The 16,357-nt window shown below is 37.4% G+C and overlaps 1 protein-coding gene across 1 annotated transcript in view; it reads left to right on the top strand.

The window, feature by feature from the left end:
* LOC112686395 (zinc finger protein 24-like) overlaps window positions 1-14,957 on the top strand; it is a 90,122-nt gene extending 75,165 nt beyond the window's left edge. The window contains exon 6 of the mRNA XM_025558639.1: window positions 12,177-14,957. Within this exon, the coding sequence (XP_025414424.1) occupies window positions 12,177-12,574 (398 nt within the window). The 3' untranslated portion in view covers window positions 12,575-14,957. The remainder of the gene's footprint in view (window positions 1-12,176) is intronic.
* The last annotated feature ends 1,400 nt before the right edge of the window (window positions 14,958-16,357 follow it).

Genomic DNA, 16,357 nt, shown 5'->3' with positions numbered 1-16,357 from the left:
TCACGTATAATATATACAGACACATGCACAAGCACAGTGTTATATACGCGTATGCACACGCATGCGGTAATGTACCGCACAACTCGTCACTTCGGAAAGAAAGAGAGAGAGAGAGAGAGAGAGAGAGAAACAACCACCCGAGGCATCGTTTTTTATCCATACATACGTGCGTACAGACAATACACGAAAACAATACTAAATACACGATGCGAAATAACGCGTTGTACTGTTGCAGTGAAACCGATCGGAAGCCAAGTTTTTGGCATTGTGACGCGATTCGATGACGGTGCGCGCATCATACAATTCATACGTGATGATACCTCTCGTATGAAACACTATTTTTCGCCGATTGTTTGTATAATCACGTGTATGTGTGTGTGTGTGTGGTTTTAACGGAATTCCTACATATATGTGTGCGTATTGTTCGTAAGCGCACGCACGCGCGTACAGTACACGTGTATATAATTATTGTTGTGCATGTGATACATCGAAGACGACGACGACGACTAAGACGACTCGTTTGCCAACCATTATGGATTCTCCGACGCGTACGGATTTTGGAATTTTTTTTTTTTCATTTCCAACGGGAAACGTTCATACGTTTAAAAATTATATGTTAACAAAACGCGTCGCGATGATCATACCTCTCGCAACGAGCCGTTTGTCACGTACAATTCACTGTAATGTAATATGTAACGCGCGTTATTTGTATTAATTGTTTACATTTTAGTACGGTTCAAATTGTTTTTTAGGGATCTGCCCGTTAATAAAGATAAATAAATAAATTAATAAATATAATAGTGCCCGAACGAACATCGTGTGTACAAAAAATTGTGTGTTGCAATTATAAATAATAATATTATAATATTGTGTGCGCATCGCGCGCGAAATAAACATACTCGCGCGTATGTGGTACGATTGATCAATGTCATCGATGGACGGGATTGGATCGTCGAGGTTTTTGAGATTTGACGAATTTCGTCCGCAAAACTGCGGTCTGCGTCTTCGCGTGTGCAATATTACTGTGTCAGATTATTCGATACGTGAAACAAAATCACACCGTCGAATACGCGACACGTATAATGTTACAATTATTTTCCAGTGATTATCGTTGCCATCATGTGTGCCCCGGCGCTGATGCGTTAGTTTTCGAAAACTTCAACTCTTGCGTAGGTACATCAAACGTGCGCGAGTGTTATAACAATATTATTATGGTTTACAGTCGTTGTGATTTTTATTATGTGTGTTTTATTACTGTTTGTTTTTTACGAATTTCCACTTCGGATGTGCATCATAAACATATACTACGAATATAAAATTATACGATGTGTGCGCGTGCGTATAAAAAGAGACGAATAATAATCCAGCCCTTAATTATTCGTCTGTTTTAATGAATTCCGTTTTGTTCAATCGTCGCGTGCATGTGTATAAGTGTAAAGCGTACGAGGTCCGACCGTCTGAACGTAAATCTGGTTTACGATTATAATATACGGTGTGCAGCAGTTGTCGTTTTTCTTTAATAGGTATTACATTTTGTTCCTCGATAATTTGTTGAAATTAATTATCCAAACCGTAAAATGTCCGATCGGAGACCGCGATGCGATACGACCAAAGTGCTTCGGTCCACAACTCAACGATTACATTCGATTCTATCGGAAACGGTCGTTTTATGATACAGCGCGCCACGCGTATTATCGTGTTATGATAATTATAGTGCGTACGCACGAGGTGTGATACGTGTGCACCGTCGGAATCCGTCGAATAGCCCGGCTGTTTCAAAAATCGATCGCCGCGATTCAACCGCGTTCAGGAAAACCTCCATCATCATTGAATCCGAGACGGATAAATTTATTTCCGTTTGTTAAGAGATGAATTCATTTTGCGAACAGTGCGTAATACGGACTCGAGGAAACAATGCAACTCAGACCGGCCGGGCAGCACGACGGCTATCTGATACAGCGAATGGGGTGGCAAACGGGGTAGGTTAGGTTGATAATAATAATAATAATAAACAAAAGCTCTTTTTTTTCCTTATCGTAATTCGCGTGTACGGGTGGCGACGTAGGCAGACGTATTAACCGATGCGTCCCCCCGGGCCAATTAAAATCGATATGCATCCGTGTCCAGGCGGCGTGAAATGCGCATATTATAATATTATCTACGTAAGTAATTGTCCGATTAGCATCTCATCTGGCCGTATAATCTAGATCGTTATTATAATAACAACAATGATAATAGTTATGCGAATTTGCTGGACATAATTTTGCACCCACACATGAGAGTACGCGAACACGTGCATAATGCAACATGTGCGCCCCGTAATACGTACGCGTAAAGCACGCGACGAGATTTATGTGCACGCGAGTCGCGTACACGCGCAGGGTTTACTGTACGAATACGTGTCGCGGTATTGTGGATTTTTTTTTTTTTTTATCTTTAACATACGCGATTCGTATCCGAAAGCGAATTATTTGAGATATCGGGAACGAAATTTACCTGCAACGGCTCCGGCTCACTCGAGTAAATGTATGTATAAATCGTACAAAAATGGACGTATTAAACGACTCGACGACCGTCATTAGCGACGAGGGGGTTAAGAATTGTTCAACGTTTAATTGAATTTGAACGACTGTACGCGCGCCGTTGTGCAAGAAAGTGGAAAAACTTGTTTCGCACGTTATAAATATCAAACTTGAAGATCTATAATATAATAACGCTGCTGCATATATTAAAGGTGCTCGCGGTAGACCAGTTGAAAATGTAAACAAGGTGTATAAACTTAATGGCATCAAATGCTCGGCCGAACAGAAACTTAACGTGTTTTTAAGTATGCACATATGTAAAATATATGTATATAATATATGTATAAATATGCATGTATATTTGTGCGTGCATATTTGATTGATAAGCTTGTGTGCGGCTGACCGATACAGAGATTACAACGACCGGAGACTTTAATGCCCTCATTTTTCTCCGATTCCGTTTAATGTCCTGGTAATTGTTGACATTTGTGTATTTTTATTTTGCAGAATCGATTTCAGAAAATATTTTATTTAATAGTAATATCGTTAAAAAAACACTATAAGTTTATGTATCGTGGTTCCGCAGTTGTTTTTTTTTACTTTTTATTTTATTACATGGCTTTGTAAATTTCGATTAATTAAAACAGGAAATCAGTATTTACGTATAATATAGAATCGTCTATTTCTTTAATTTTTATGCGGCATCCGTTATAAAAATGGTTCGTGGCCTTATTTTAAGACCGATTACTTCTTAGTATAGTTTTTTTTTTTTTTAATCAAATTTATTTATTTTTACACTACAACGGGTAGACTAAATGTATGGTATATTTATTCGAGTCACGTATACGGTGCATATATTATTGTAAGCGATGTCGACTCCCAACCGTGTTTCGTGTATACCTACGTCATTTTTTCCTCCACTGATTAATTATGCGCTATGTCATGAGATGGGCTCTTGTTTAGCGGTTTAATTTAATGGAACGAGTTGTGGACGAAGGGGGTGGTTGACCGGACGAAGACGGATAGAATATATCACTTAAGACTCGCTACCGATGTTCAAAACGGATTAAACGGCTCGCCGGGGCGGGTTGATTTTCCGTAGGAAATGAACAAAGTGGCGCACATGAATCATTTGGTGGAGACTTCTTTGGCCAACTCGCCCAAGTCCAAAATTGGCCCGTAAGGTTTTCGCATGTACTCGTATGTATATGATATTACACGTGCGTATTGTATACGGATAAATATACTCGTTGCTATGGACCGTGATAATTAATAATTATATTGCGGTTTTATGGATACATACAAGCGGTGTTGGTCGTCCCACTTTATTCTACGCGCGGGAACCGAGATTAGAAAAAAAAAATAATAATAATAAATAAAAATAATAAATTATAGCAATAATACCAGCGTGTTCGAGTGCACAATATAATACGCGTCGTTGAAAAATACTCTGCGAAACCGTATGCGTTATTAGCGGTCTGTTTGATGTGCGATTTTTTGCGCGCGCGCGAGAACTTTAATCGTATATAATATGACCGAGTTTGAACGCCACATCGAAGAAAAAAAAAAACGCGCGCCCACACTGTAGTATTTTTTCGATGGTATGGAACAATCGTTATAATCGCGTAGTAATAACCGCGTGGTAATAATCGCGTAGTATTAATCGCGTGTACAGTGGTGACAGTCGAAAAAAAAAAAATACGAAATGAAATTAGTAACTACCGCCGCCGCCGAGCGTTTTCCCGCGGCTAACGTTCTCTCAGACGGGTCGTCGTAAAAACGCGTATTACTGTCGCACTACCGCCAATTCCGTAGAATTTATTTACCGTCGAACACCATCTGTTCGGACGCCGCCGCTGTCGTCGGTTCGCCACCGCTATTAATATTATAATGTGCACCGGTGCGACGCGTAGAACGAATATACGTATACATACGTACCTATATTTATTCAAACATAGATAATTTAGTGTAGGCCGAACGAAATTTCGTTTTGCTCGCTGAAAACGGTTTGGGACACTTAGTTTTAATAGAGACGTTTATGTAGGATGTTGATTTAATTATCTATTATTATAATTTTTTTTTTCTCTTAAACCTGTACACACTACACATTAGAAGAGTATACTGTGCAACGGTGTGTTGCCAGTGTGTAAAAACGATATAATTAACTGTTTACACGACGACAACTCGAACACGCTTACACGCGCGCGCGCTTGTCTGGTATGTCTTTTTGCAAATTCCAACGATGTCTACGAAAAATTGTCTTATCTGAATTGCGGCCAGAGTTGTTTGAATTTTTTTTTTTTTTTTGAGTACTGATGAGTTTCGCTAAGATTAATACTTGCCATAAATCTCGACAACCACAGCAATCATATAACATAGGTTTACAACATTATAACATATTGATTTATCATATTATAATGCCATTATAATGTGCTTACCAAAATACACCTTAGTCATTGCTTTACTACCGTCAAAAACATTTCGCGTCGCTTTTGTATTTTGCTATGCTAAAAGGACTTGCTAGGTATATATTAAATTAACATAAACCTTCTTGTAGTTCAGATGCTATAGACAGTCCTAAGTTTGTACAAAAATTGGAAGAAAAATAAAGCTTAGAATGTATAGTTTTATGTTAAAACAAAATGTTAAGTTAATATGCGAAGTCACGCGTGGACAGTCGTACGCACACGCTTTTAGTAGTCCCGCGTTATATTCGAATATTGAAATTCTTGTATCTTCTACCATTCGACGTGGTTTTTGAACACTTAAACCCTGGGCCGTCAGCTCAATTTGTTGAACTCTCTTATAATAGGGAGTACCCAATTTTGTATATTATTACTGTAAGTGCGTGCTAAGTGGTACAGTATATGATATAATATTAATTTCACATCCAAGGCACCGATTGGACCAGAGATTAGATTACGTGTTCCTATCTTAATTAAAAACTAAAATTCAAACTGATATACGCCAATTACATTAATTTCTAATTAATTTCTACATTAATTAGAAATTAATTTCTACATTAATTAGAAATTAATGTAATTATGACCAATACACATAAGACAAAAAAAAAAAATAAAAGATAAACAACCCTCGAATATTCGATTAAATTCAATAATAACTACATCGCGTACTATCGCAACAAAAGGTAATTGGATAGATACTAAAAAAAGAAATCTTTCTATTTCCTCAAATTCCTCCCAGCATCACCTCAAGTATACAGCAAAAAAAACAAAATAAAACTCTTCTCTTTACCAAACAGATTTGATATACTCAGACCAAAGAAACAACCAATGAAATAATCATCACTGATAAACCACAACCCACCACCTCAGCCTCAGTTCATCCTACAATTAAACCATCCCCTCCAATATTTATTAAAGGAGTAAAGGAGTTGAAGGTTTCCTAGCTTAAGTACTGCATTAATCATCAATATTTTTTTTTGTAAATCAACCGCGGATCACTTGAAAGTTCAAATATCGAACCCAGATTCTTATAAAACTGTAGTGCATTTTTAAAGAGAAGAAAAATCCGAGTTCCACACTTTCCAGTTAAATGAAAATAAACCAATTCATGTAGCTTTTTCGTTTAAGTCAAGTGTTTAGCTTATTCGGGTAATTCATATATGGCATTTTATCATATGTATACTTATTGCACATTCATTTGTATAGATTTTGTATATACTGGTGAATAATAAAAAAAAAAAAAAAAAAAAGTTAAAATGCACTCAAGCCTCATTAGGAAGTCATTTTTACCGCGGAACGCGACCAGAAGGTACATCGAACGACTGTCCGCGTACAATACGAATACAGTTGGTATCCATGCAATGGACAAGGCGTGCAAACGTGTACCGTGGACGTCGGTCTGCACTGTGAATTGGCGGTTATTAAGAAATATTTATAAAAATACCTCATGATCACGATACACGTACGGTGAACGCGAGTACGATTGCATAATGCTCAACGCGGATTAATTGTAAACAGATTTATTTAAATGCATTTTTATTATGCGTGTTTGTAATCCGATATCGTTCGTATGAAATATTTTGATACGCAATACGATTATGATTGCGCATACGTATTTCTAAATATTTTGATATACACTAAGTAACATTGATTCGTCGCGCGTTAAACGCTGCAACTTAATACATTTAGTCGTTGTTAGATATTGGACGGATTCGGGTCAATTCGGAGGGAATGGATGAATAATTTGCACTTTTTATACGTCTAAATTAAAACGGTCAAACACTGCACCTATGGGTTGGACATGGTGATACATATTTTAAAACAAATATAATGATATTGTTTATATTTTCGACTGATCGTTTCTAATCAGGATATGTTTGAAAATCCTTTTAATACTCTACGACGAAATTATGATTGAACCTAGGGCGCTCAACCATTGCCATTTTTTATTTCGAGTGCGACTAGATTGTTTTAGCTTTTTTTTAATCTCGGTACAATTCGACCTTATACTTAATTGAAATATTATATTTGTATATATTGTTTGGTCTTCGGATTGCGGTAAATTATTATAAGTGTAATTGTAATGCTATACTAACATAGATTATTCGTCGGTTCTTACTCCAATGTCTCTTTCGATGGTCGTATTGTTTTAATGACGTTTTGCATGAAGAAATTGTTTAAGGTTTTTTTTTTCAAAATGCTTCCGCGGAATAGTTGACGATGAGGTGCTGTGGATATAGGTGAAAAAAATCACGGCCATGCTCTACGAAACTATAATAACTTTGAATAAACATTTATAATAGTATAATAACTGTTGGTCGAACAAACATTGGCGGCGCATCCGCTACGGAAGAATGTAGTATTTTGTTTTTTCCTTTTACTCGTTTGTACAATAACTCTCGTTAAGCGCAGTGCGGGGCTAGTTTCGGAAAACGACAATTTTCGCGATTGTCTCGGAAGACAATCGCCACCAAACGAACTTGTTTTGTTATTTTCGCGTTTCTCGCATATACTTAATACGTATTATGTACAATAAATGTAGTCATCGGAACGAGGAAATCGTCACCGCGGCGCGTTTATATTGGTTCAATATCGTATCAGGTGTGTACACGATTAAACATCGAAATGATATACATCATTTCAAACTTTCGACGCCGAGGGACCGGTACACGCGGTTCAACTTTCATCTCCACTTGCGTCCAAAACGGGCAATTTTCCGATCGCATCACCCGGAACACCCACGCCGGTACTGCAGTAATAACAACAATAATATTATCATAATTCATGTGTACAATATACTTCGCCGGATGGTCCAATTTTCCACTCGAGCGACCGCGTAAACGTTGTTGAATTATTGTCAACTGTATGTATTATATTTGAGTATACGAATTAGAAAATAAAAACATGCACTAAACAACTCGATGACGAGTAAAAAATAAAAATAAAATAAAAAATAAAACTAGTAAATAAATAAAGCGTATACGAACCGTAATGGTAAACCGTATTGTGTGTGTACCGTGCGTATCACGAACAGAGTTCTCCCCGTCCCCGACACCATAGCCGATTCCTCGCACGCATATAAATGATATAGGAACTGTGGTTGGGTAACGTTCAAATATAATTTATATAACCGACCACAGGACGACGACGACAGTAGTGTAATAATGATATGCGCTGCAGAAGGTTCAATAATGTTATCAGGATACGCGTACCGCGCGAGTTCGTATCATTATGCTACAATTAGGCACATGGAATATTATTTTATTGTCTGTGCGCGCAAGATATTTAATAATACGTGCGTCGAGGGCGGCGAGAGATATCATTTTACCGGAGTTTTATTTTGTTTTTTTATTTTCAAATTATTCGCTCGGTGACGATGACGGTTTTCGAATGGTTTTTTTTTCACGGGACATGACTCGCTTCCGTCTATACGAATAATGTAATTTAATCGATTTATTTTACAATAAACAACGAGTACACTCTAATACACACACACACACACACACACATATATATATATATATATATATATATATATATATATAGACAGTGAACAAAAGCACGAGCAATCTAATTTTAATATAATATAATGTAAAGATCCGGGAAGTCATGTATATTTTTATCAGTCGTTTCTAACCTCGGCACAATTTCCAGCTGTTTTTTTGTCGATAATCTTATTTTATTTTAAAGAAAATAATATACTTACCATTCAAACCTAAAAGTGCAAGCATTTTAAAAAGTACATTTGCCATCCAAGTAAAAAAATATATAGAAATTATAATTCGATTTAGAGGAAATTACACACATTATTAACTTCGAGATCCTCTAAAAAATAGCTGGTCTCAATACCGTTAACAAAATTAGTAATATAATTTGGTCATCGTGTACTTTAATTGTTTAGGTTTCATTTTGTCTAATTTCTCACCAGGTAGTTCGGTTCGCGGAGTGATCAAGTCAAGGTGATATTGCGTACTCGTCAAATTACGAGAGTTAGTTGAAGTAGGTTTGTAAGGGGTTTCTGATAGTTGGACTGTATCGTTTGCACGTAGGTTGCTAAAGTGGTATTTGCGGTTTTCGGAATGTCATAGGTGAATATATTATTGTAAAATGGAGGTGAGAGGTCGCTACCTTGTAGCACTATTGGTTTAATGCTGTGGTGAGTTGACATTGAGTTGCGCCGTGTCTTTTAGTAAAAAAAAAAAAAAACCGTCTTTTAGATACGATTTGAAAATACGATAATATGGAGCGGTTTTAATTTAAACAAGAGACCATTGAACCATACTTCATATATTGCATATGGCACACAAAAGAAAGAAAATTTTTTTTTCAATTTGAATATAATTAGTCAAAATAATTTTACGGAAAAATAACCTAATCGTATATTGTTTTTTTATGAAAACAATCTACAAAAGTATCTTAAAAATAAATTTCTGGAATAATTTATTATATGTTGATATCTCAGGCTGATAAGTCCGTATGAGTTAACTAAATGTTTGGGTTAAACGGTTTAGGGTATTGTTTAGAAAACTTCTATAATGGAGGGAAGAAATGACAGTTAATAGTTAAATTATGCTCATGTTAAAATATGAATGTGTACGGATTTGCACAATAGCTATTTTATAATTTTATCTATTCGTCTGCCGTTTATTTACATTTGGCTTGTAATTTCTGCAGAAGCATTCGGGAATATAGGGATGACAGTTTTGCTTATAAATTCTAGAAGTTCATTGCTCGCGATATGCATGTCGTTGAATGTAGAAAAATGATTTCGACATTTGATTTAATTATTTCATTGCAATCATCACTGGATCGTAATTTATACTCATAATTCTAATTTTTGAAAACATCGTCCTATACATAATATCAGTATAGGTTGTTTTAGAATTCGTTTACGGAGAAACCGATTTGAGCAATAGCGTGGAAGAAATCTGCTTAATGTAAACGGTAGCTGCAGCAGTGCATTTCTTACAAGATTCAAACGATGAGAGACCGGTGGGAAATATCGTTTATACCTCTGTCACGATCATTACATCATATTTAGCTTATAAGCGTAGTTTATCAATATGTGTATTAGCTGATTAGACACTACGTGTCCCTCTAGTATTTTTTTACCCCTGCGGCCAATATCGAATATATGTAAAAAACGACAGTTTAGCCACGACGATCATCCGGTGTAACTGAACTCCGTATTGTTTTGATATAGAGATCCATACTTGTTAGTTTTATTACGTATTAAACGTTAATAATTATCTGAACCTAACTGAATTTAATTGTAATATTATGATTCTTTCCTATATTCTTCCAAGTTACGGTTAAATATATTCAAAATAACCAGAATAATTGAATCCTTGAACATTCAGGTGGTGGACCCATCGAATTATCGCCGGTCAAGGGTGGTTTTTATCGGCGTAGTACCTACTGCACGGAAACACGTATGGTGTACGACCCTGGGGTGGCGTGTTACTTCAGAACAAAAACGCAACATTTTTTCCCGTACGTTTATTACACTTTTTCTCACCAGCGCCTAGACTCGAACCCTCGAAGGCCCTGCCGTATATATCGGTGTGTTCGCGGTGCACGTCGCTGGGCCAAGGACGTGTGGACCGGCTGTGGTCTTCCGTCCGTATAAGCCGAACGCCGAGTGGGCTTCAATCACTCGCACTCCGCCGGCGAAGGAACGAGGAAACCAGAACACAATCGTTGCATTGTTAACCAACGACGACGGTGCCGGAACGTGTGGGCAGCACGTACGTCCCGAGACAATGGCACGCGTACCGGGAGAAAAATTCGCGACCGAAACGCACGCCAATACGTTCCAAGACGTGAGTACGCGTGGCGTCTCCGCGGAAGGGGAGCGTCCCACATGTCGGGTTGGTTACTCTGTCTGCCGGTTCTTCGGGTTGATTTTTGTTCAATTTTCTTTTTTTGTTCTGTTTCGATTTCTCTCCTCCCTGCCCTGCCGAGATTTTCGCGTTTCATTGTCACCGATGGCGGCGATGGCCTACTCGCAGTCGCGATCGAGACCAATTAGAACGAAAACGGTTTCAAACGGATTCCGTGATTCACGTGTGGGCGGACGAAAAACAGTCAAACCGCCGCATTACTATTGTTGTTGTAAATTCAACAATTTGAATGTCATCGTACATATGTACGCACGCACATATATACAAACGTCTCTGCGTAAACGTACGCGCGTCATACGCGTTCGGCCGTGAAATACGTTTCTAACCTTTACGTCGATTATTTCGCGTACGATCCACACACATTTCTATACATATTCATATACTTATCACGTATATGCGAACACAATATTGTTACAGTACACGTACGGAAACATACTCGGTCCGTGTTCGTTATGTGGGGTGAACGTTTGTCGTTCAACGGCTTTCTCGTCGCTGCACCTCGACGGATAATCACATATCGCATCAGCGTCATGGTCGACGATACGGATCTCGCGAATAGAATGCCGAGCGTCGATCATCGATCTGTATAGAATTAAAATTCTTCGGGCACAGATCACACGCGTGCGATGTTGTATGATAAATGTGTCGCGTAGAAACGTCTTAATGCATACGTATATGTGTATACTTACATGCGTCATCGACACAAATGTTATGTGCGGTGAAATCCGTCAAAGACTGGTAGACCGATGTCTACCATCCTGGTCGGAACAATGTTTCGCATAATGCACCGTAGTAGTGCTCTTTTGCCATTCCGTCCAATATTATATAGAATACATAACAAAGGGATGGTAATTTTCCGATCCCTTATAAATCATGAATAAAACCATGCGGGCTACTCCAATCGAGCATGCAATCAACTGTACCGTCTTTCGGCTACTATTTATAGTTCGTGTACACCGGAGCGTTATTCCGTGCACCCAGAGGTGTAAATCTAATGGAACAGAGAGGGGAGGGGGAAATCACCTGTCTTGATTTGATAGTAGGATGGGCAATTAATCTATACTCGATGTTCAATTTCCAGACACAACGATGAGACAATATATATGAATACGACTACCAATATTTATTTTATTGGTGGGTATTGAATACTTTTGTTTTGTCCCATGGTCACAACTAGTCTCTGTGCGCACATGAACCGTTTTTGCATCCATCGCACCTCTACACATCATTTAATATTAATGGGGTTGGTCCGATTCTGACGTCGTGCGTTTTCGTTTTGTTTGCAGGCGAGAAGCCGTACCGGTGCACGTGGTCAGCGTGCGAGTGGAGTTTCGCGAGGTCGGACGAGCTGACCAGACACTACCGGAAGCACACGGGTGACAAACCGTTCCGGTGCGAGGTGTGCGAACGGTGTTTCGCCCGATCCGATCACCTGGCGCTGCACAAGAAACGCCATCAGCCCAAGAACGCGGTTTCGGCGGTCGTACAGCAGCAGCAGCACCACCAACAATTGGTGGACCATCCGGCCAAGACGGCAGTCGATCATCAACAACAGAAGCAACACCTGATGATGATGAACGGCAGTGCGGCAGGCGGACCCGGGCAAAAGGTCGGCGGACCGTACATCGTGGGCGGCGTGACTTCGGCGGACGGTCAGCCGGTCCGGCAAATGGTGCCCGTCTGAGGTGTACCGCGAGTAAGATTCGGAAGGGGTGGTGTTTAAAACCTCGCGGTTTCGTTTAATATTCCGATTTTCGTTTTTCGTCCGTTTTTCGTGTTTTCCGCACGCGAATACCACGCGCCCGTGGTTGACCCGTAGGAATTCGGTCGTCGCCGCCGCCGCAGTCGCACAATGACACCTTAACGAACGACCATTGTGCGCGTCGCGAGTGAAAATAATAATAATAATAATTATATGTATAATAAGCGCGTGTGCGTGTTCACACTTGTGTACGAGAAGAAGAGTGAGAGAAAAAAAAAAAACAAAAAGAACGGATAAGTGAGACGGACAAACGACCGACCTCGCCGCCATTCGGGTCAAACCACGTAAATACGCTGCAGCACACGCACATATCGATTCTCCTAAAGCAAACATCGGATATAGTGACGGCGACAGCAGAACGTATACGCGCGTAGTAGCCCACACGTGCGCGCGCACATAAAACCGTATAATATTGTACTAATAATATACACATGTACAATAACGAAATCTATCGTTTCTCGCCTTTTACTATTATTTATTTATTCGTTTTCTATCTGTCCGTTATACATATTATTAATATCATTATTATTATTATTATTATTATTATTATTATTTTTGTATTTTAATCGTCCGCGATCTCGTGATTAATGATCCACTCGTGTCCCCCGGCCGTGTCTTGCGCGCACAATACCGGGCTGATTAACGGAATGATTGACCCGATTCCCTACGGGTCCCCCTAGAACTCCCCACTCGCTCCCCGTGCCCTCACATCCGAAACGCTCGCCCTCCATTACTATTATATGTCTAGTTTTTTTTATTATTTTTATTTTTTTTTGCGATTCTTAGCCTACATTTCTCGACGACGACACTATATATTGTCGTGAGGTCGATAGGTGTTCGCAGCTATCGGCTAAACACTTCAGTGAAAAACCTCTACTACAGCAACTGTACCCTTATGATTTGTAGTTATAGCGGTCGCGTTTCTCAAATAATTAGTAATGACAAATATTATATGCTTCATTTTTGTTTCGGACATTTCATTCTTAAGCACTCGTTCACCGAGTTATACAGAAAATAAAAAACCCAACATATCATGAATATTATCACGGCGATAAGATAGCGTCCAATGTTCCAATTTATTTTATTTTATTTTTTTTTATCGAATAACCGGTAACTCCACGTACCTATATACCACGACCAGTGACCGTCACCGATTGTTGGAAGTATATTTAAAAATAAAAAAATACTAGTAACATTAATATAGATTTAAAAGTTTAATATTTATATAAGTTTTATAAACTATTTTAATTAGAATAACGAATTTAATGTTACGTATATGTATATATATATTATATAGAATTTAGTGAAACACATTTCCTCGTATGTATGTGAACAACAACATTATATCGTGTAAGAAGTTAGTAGAGTAAAAAATGTATAATATTTTTGTTATTTTGTTAAAGTTTTTGAAAACACTACTCGTCCTATTTATTTAGAGATGCCTTTAAAAAATGTTTACGTTTTAATATTTTTTATGTCGTACTTTCTTTCTTTTGAATATTTTAAAGTTTTTTTTTTTTTTTTTGTCATATTCTTACGGTTAAATTTATATATAATATTATATAGTCGATTTATTATACATCTACCATATATATCTCGAAACCACTTAATTGTTTATACTGCACTCAGATTTTAACCACTTTATTCTTCTTATGTTAGAGGACAAACCAAAGATTGTCTCCAAGCATTGTTATGTTTTTGGTTAGGACGCCGCTGAAAAACTGTGTATTATACCTTTATATTTAAACCCGTTATAGTTTTCTGTCATTGTTGTTTTAGAGAAATATACGATTATGATAATAACACAAAAGTCCTATAATTTTTATGTCAATGGCTTTCGAGCAGAAAATCAAAATAATATTAAAGCGAACAATGTGCTTGATCTCATTAAAACAAAAATCAATTATGTAAAAACGGATTTAAAGAGGGAATATCTTATACGCGTAATTTACATTTTTTTTTCGCGTTTTTAAAGTCGATCTTTTACCATGCTTCCACAGTTTGTTTTTTAATCATATTATAAATAGTTATAAATAAATACAGTGTAATAGGTGTAATATTCAGCATTTTGCCAGTTGACCTATATAGTGGGCTACAAAAAATAACGGCATTACGTTTACAAATTGTACAAAATACGATTATAAGTCGTTTAAATTATTTGTTAGATTTAATTTTTTTTATAATCATTATTTGTTTCTTTTTTTTTTTTTTTTTTTTTTTTGTTAAGATTCTGTCATCACTCGAGGGTATTTTCTGGCCGCCCTCTATACCTATTTAAAAAACATTAAAATGTATTTTGTTCTAATTCTTATTGTTTAACCGTTTTTTTTCATTTTTTACTACCTTTATCCTGTTACGGTTGTACTTATCCGTGGTGTACGCACGCATGACCGGCGAAAATAAAGTACGTTGAACATATGTGGTCGGAACATAAACACATATGAGGTGTTGAACATTTAAAATTGCCCACGTGTGCGTGTGTGCATCGTGGACCGGTGAAGTCAAACGGTTAATGTAATTGGTCTCGATCCAAACGCGGCAACTAAACCACGCGCAGTCACCCCCAACCCTAACGGTAATAATACGTACGAACAAACGGCTTTCGGAATATTTCCACGGCGGTAAACGGTGATCGTGCACGATTCAGAGGGAGGGGAGTAAGTAGGAAGAGTTGAATGTATTTTGTGAACAGTTGATGTGCGGTACGCGGTGTATACCATAGGCGGACATTTGGTTGAAGTATTGGAGGGGCTGCAATAATTCAATGGGAAATAACCCGCAGGAGTTTCACTCCCACACCCCCTTTCCATGCACAAGTAAGACATATTACTATTAAAAATATAGATACGTTTAAACTGTATTAAAAAAAAAAAAAAAACACTAAATAACGTATATTTAAAAATAATTAATATTTTATTTTAATAAAAAATATCTATTTGTATCAGCAAAGATGTTGAAAATATCATCACTTTTTATATTTTTCGATATATCTTTTTCAATATAATATATTGATATATATTGATATATTTTTGTATATTTTATATATTATTTATATATATATTTATTTTATTTATAAATTTTTATATATTGATATATATTGATAGTATACTATATTATAGTATTGAAAGATCGCTGAACCTATCTTCAACAAACGATGTCCTTGGTCAAATTTTAATTTTTTTCATTGCTCTGAAACTTCTTTCGCAAGTAGCCGAACTAATTGGTATTGTTCATGCTATTGTAAATAGTTTTTTATTATTTCTTATTTTACGGTTTTCAAAAAAAACGAATAAATAATTAAAAAAAGACAACGAATAACATTTCTAACAAAGTTTCGATTTTGGAGGGGCTAAGCCCCCCAAGCTCTCCCCCTATGTCCGCTTATGGGGTTTACGACGGCAAGCAGTGGTGTAGCCAGGATTTTTGAATGGGAAGGGTTGAACACTTTTTTGGGAAAGTTAGGTAAGAAACGCTCTGAGAGCTAACCCATAATCCCACCCCTCGACCAGCAAATTTAAAAATGTATTTCCAGCATTTTAAAACAGTCTTAATATAACATTTATTATAATATTTTTAATACGTTGCGGTAGCATCGCCACGACGTAACACGTGTACGTTAAAACTGTAGTGATTATAAAAGGCAAGTGTTGGACTACATTCGCCGCAACGTTCGCGATAACCGCTGAAAAGATAATGATGATGAAT

The sequence above is a fragment of the Sipha flava genome, unplaced genomic scaffold, assembly GCF_003268045.1.
Source record: "Sipha flava isolate LNK unplaced genomic scaffold, YSA_version1 307_pilon_pilon, whole genome shotgun sequence".
In the NCBI taxonomy this organism is placed as follows: Eukaryota; Metazoa; Arthropoda; class Insecta; order Hemiptera; family Aphididae; genus Sipha; species Sipha flava.
Note: the sequence above shows the minus strand (reverse complement) of the source record. Positions and strands in the feature narration are given on the sequence as shown.